Source organism: Limulus polyphemus, unplaced genomic scaffold (assembly GCF_000517525.1).
Source record: "Limulus polyphemus unplaced genomic scaffold, Limulus_polyphemus-2.1.2 Scaffold29, whole genome shotgun sequence".
NCBI classification, from domain to species: Eukaryota; Metazoa; Arthropoda; class Merostomata; order Xiphosura; family Limulidae; genus Limulus; species Limulus polyphemus.
Genome location: NW_013665639.1, coordinates 545,544 through 548,997, shown reverse-complemented (window position 1 = coordinate 548,997; position 3,454 = coordinate 545,544). Strand labels below are relative to the sequence as shown.

The window sequence follows — 3,454 nt, the reverse complement described above, 5'->3', positions numbered from 1 at the left end:
GGAAGATAGAGCACCGTGTCACACTGCTAGAAACACCCAAAAGTAGGCAGGAAGAAAATGGTATCCAGAAGTTGCCCTGGCCGAGCCAATCTCCTGTCATGAATCCCATCGAAAACCTCTGGGCCATACTCGACCGGCAAGTCAAGAAACAACCACAAAAACCAACTTCGAAGAGCGATCTACTCCAAGTTTTGCAGCAAGAGTGGGCGAAAATCCCACAATCTAAATTTGACGAGATGATTTTCACGGTGCCCTTAAAAGATCAACGAACTCCACAAAGGAAGTCCTACTAGATATTAATTAAATTATAAATATATCAATTCATGTGAATATGACTGAAAAGTTTCATTTTTTCTGAAAAAATGGTGTCTATTTACTTGTGACTACTCTGTGTACAATATCTTTTTCTCTAGATTTTAAAACAAGTAGCTTTTGGGAGTTCAAAAGCATAAAATGTTTAAGCCATCTGCTCAAAATGGAATTATAGAAGACAACCCTCATGTTTTCAAAGATGCTAATACGAGTCTCATATAAAACAGGTTTTAAGTTTTCTCGAAGAATATTTGTTGCTAGTTATAATAATCTCCAACACTCATATTGTTTAAGATTTTTTCCAAAATACATTGTTGAGATTATTTTTTGTAGTTTTCTGATCTATTATTGGTCACAAGCAGAAAACAAAGTGTTCAACAATTCTTATCATTACTTTGACTTTTGAACTGAAACACATTTGTAATGTGTTGTATTTGTAGGCGATCTGTTCGTGGTTTTATTCGATCTCAGTACTGGGACAGGCATTCTCCAAGTCTCTGCTCATCTGGTAATGATATCGGAGCTACAGGTGAGTTTACTGCAGATTCATTACCTCTAAGAATATATGACAGACGAGCAGTACAAGGCTGGGCTCTCTCACAGGACGTAACCTTCTTATCACCATCTTGGCCTCAGACTAATTTTAAGTAAAAATGACTCCGTCTACACTAAACATGTGTTTTCACCGCTATGAAGTATGATACATGCTTTGTAACGTGTTCTTGAATATTTTAAACGTAGTTAAAGCGGTGACGGACAATCCTTGCATAGTGTGATTATTGTGAACTTTATCTTACTACTCCAGCTGTTTACTCTAAAATATTGGTGCTGTTGATTTCACGAAGAAGTTAGAAACCGTCAAGTATTACATATATTTAAAAGTGTTTATCAGCTATTTCCCGAAAAGTCTATATAATGCTGTTTCTTCCCTACTTGTAACAGGATAATTGAAATTGCTAGCAATAGTATACCCAGAAAGGCTTTGGATAGTTCAGGGAAAATCTAAGGCCTAATGTGTAAGTGTATTTATCTTATCTCTTTTACAAATCATGAGATTGTACAGGTTTCGTGACTTAAGAGTCACTCGTCAGTAATATACGAAATTCTACTGTATGTTTTAAACTATTCATGTTGTGTCAGTATGAAAAAGAAAGAGCTAAAATCTAGGTTAAGTAGAATTGCCTGACGTATACACGTATAGACAGAGACATCTATCCTCAATGAGTTTAAACCACTTTGGCAAATTGCAACAAAATAGTTTTAATGCAATGAAAATATATATATAATCTGGAATAAATGCTTTTGTAGTCATAAAACCTAAACGTAATCTATTATGTTATTCAAGTGAAGTTTTCTTTTTTTGATTCTCTATAAACACAATATAGATGATATAATATAAGACTTTTATTTGCATATGAGAAACCAAATCTCAGCCAGTAACAAGCAATGACGTTTATCTGAGGATAGGTTATGTTATACATATTTTATTTGGAATGTTACATGTTGCAATAAGTGATGATGAAACGAAAACTATGAACTTTTTCTTTTTAGCTTAGTAAACAGTTTTTGAATTTACCATAGTGTGTTTAGTTCAATAACTTCAGGAAATGTTGATTAACTTTTCGTTAGCGATGATTTTTCTTTCAAGGCTCGATGATGATAAATACTTTGTTCTCTGTGCCAGTTAGACTTTTTTCTAACTATGATACACACTTAAGTGGTAATGTGTCACATTGTAAGATCATATAAATAACGTATATATATACATTTAAAAGTGTGTAAGTTTGTATAAACATACATAATATAATTTTTTTTCAGAATGACCAAACATATTTGTATTTTAAAATTGGTTTATCTCTGCAGCATTTTAAAGATACTAAAATGTATGCCTATAATTAACGTGTTTAACAACTCGACTTAGAAAAGTATTAAGCTGGATTCAAACCAATGATTTCTGGTAGAATAGGCATTGAGAAATTTAATTTATTTTATTCGAGTAAACATGTTTCTATAAACAGATTTTCATGAATAATATGAACAAGAAAGCTATTTGTAACAAATAAAAAAGAAAGCAACAAGAACTTTTAGTTTCATTATTATGACAGCTAGGACAATAAAACTCTGTAATTCCTTTCGTTTATTTTTATAGATAACATAAACTTCCAAGTGATTTTTTTACTCAACTATTTGTTGTCAATAAGAAGTCCTAATGCGAAATATTAATATAGCTATTCACATATATAGGAAAATGGTTTTTATATTTGTTTGTTTGTTGTTAAGCGCAAAGCTACACAATGGGCTATCTGTGATACGCCCAACACGAGGATTGATATCTGATTTTTAGCGTTAGAAGTCTTCAGACTTATCGCTAAGCTACTGGGGACTGATTTTTATAAAAAAAAATTATTTTGAAAATAATGTCAGATAACAAACTATATGGGACGTGTCCTGTTGCCGCAAAAATGTAGTAATCAAGCTCCGCTCCTTGAGACCTTGGAGAGTTATGAGTTACTGTCAAATTCCACTATTCGATTAAAGTAGTCCAAGAGTTAACGGTATATGCTTCTTGTGGCTGCCTTCTCTCTAATTTATCAGTTCAAAATTAGGGACGGCTAATGCAGATAGTCCTTGTGTAGCTTTGTGCAAATATTCGAAGCAAACTAAACCTATATAAATATCTTACAGGATATTCAATTTGATGAAGAATGAAGCAATACAACAGCACCTGTAACTGTATTTTGTGATATGTGTTTGATAAGAATGGTTTCGTAGGTTTAACTTAAAAAACAACAACTCTAAGGGCTTCTAAAAGTCAAATAATTCAAATATAGTTCGATAGGTAGCGCCACCTATAAGCGATGCGTTTATTGTTGTTCCGAAGTAGCAAGAAAACATAATCCGTCGTTTTAAATCTAATGCTTTGATATGCTTGCTATATTTCTGTTTCATAATTTAAAATTTGTATTGTTAATTTATTATTTTATTTTATAATATATGTGGTGTTATATTATACTATATGTATTATTATATACAGACATAATTATATGTAAATTCAATTTTTATTACCTTTTAAAAGAATCATTTACAGTAGAATAGGAACCTGCAAATTCGAATCACAAACGACTAATGTAGGGTTTCTGCA

At 32.0% G+C, this 3,454-nt stretch overlaps 1 protein-coding gene across 2 annotated transcripts in view; it reads left to right on the top strand.

The window, feature by feature from the left end:
- The window catches only part of LOC106459682 (alpha-N-acetyl-neuraminyl-2,3-beta-galactosyl-1,3-N-acetyl-galactosaminide alpha-2,6-sialyltransferase-like), a 13,246-nt gene extending 10,380 nt beyond the window's left edge, over positions 1–2,866 (top strand). For both annotated transcript variants that reach the window (XM_013919328.2, XM_022386393.1), the window contains exon 7: positions 753–2,866. In XM_013919328.2, the coding sequence (XP_013774782.1) occupies positions 753–963 (211 nt within the window). In that variant the 3' untranslated portion in view covers positions 964–2,866. The remainder of the gene's footprint in view (positions 1–752) is intronic.
- Positions 2,867–3,454: the final 588 nt, after the last annotated feature.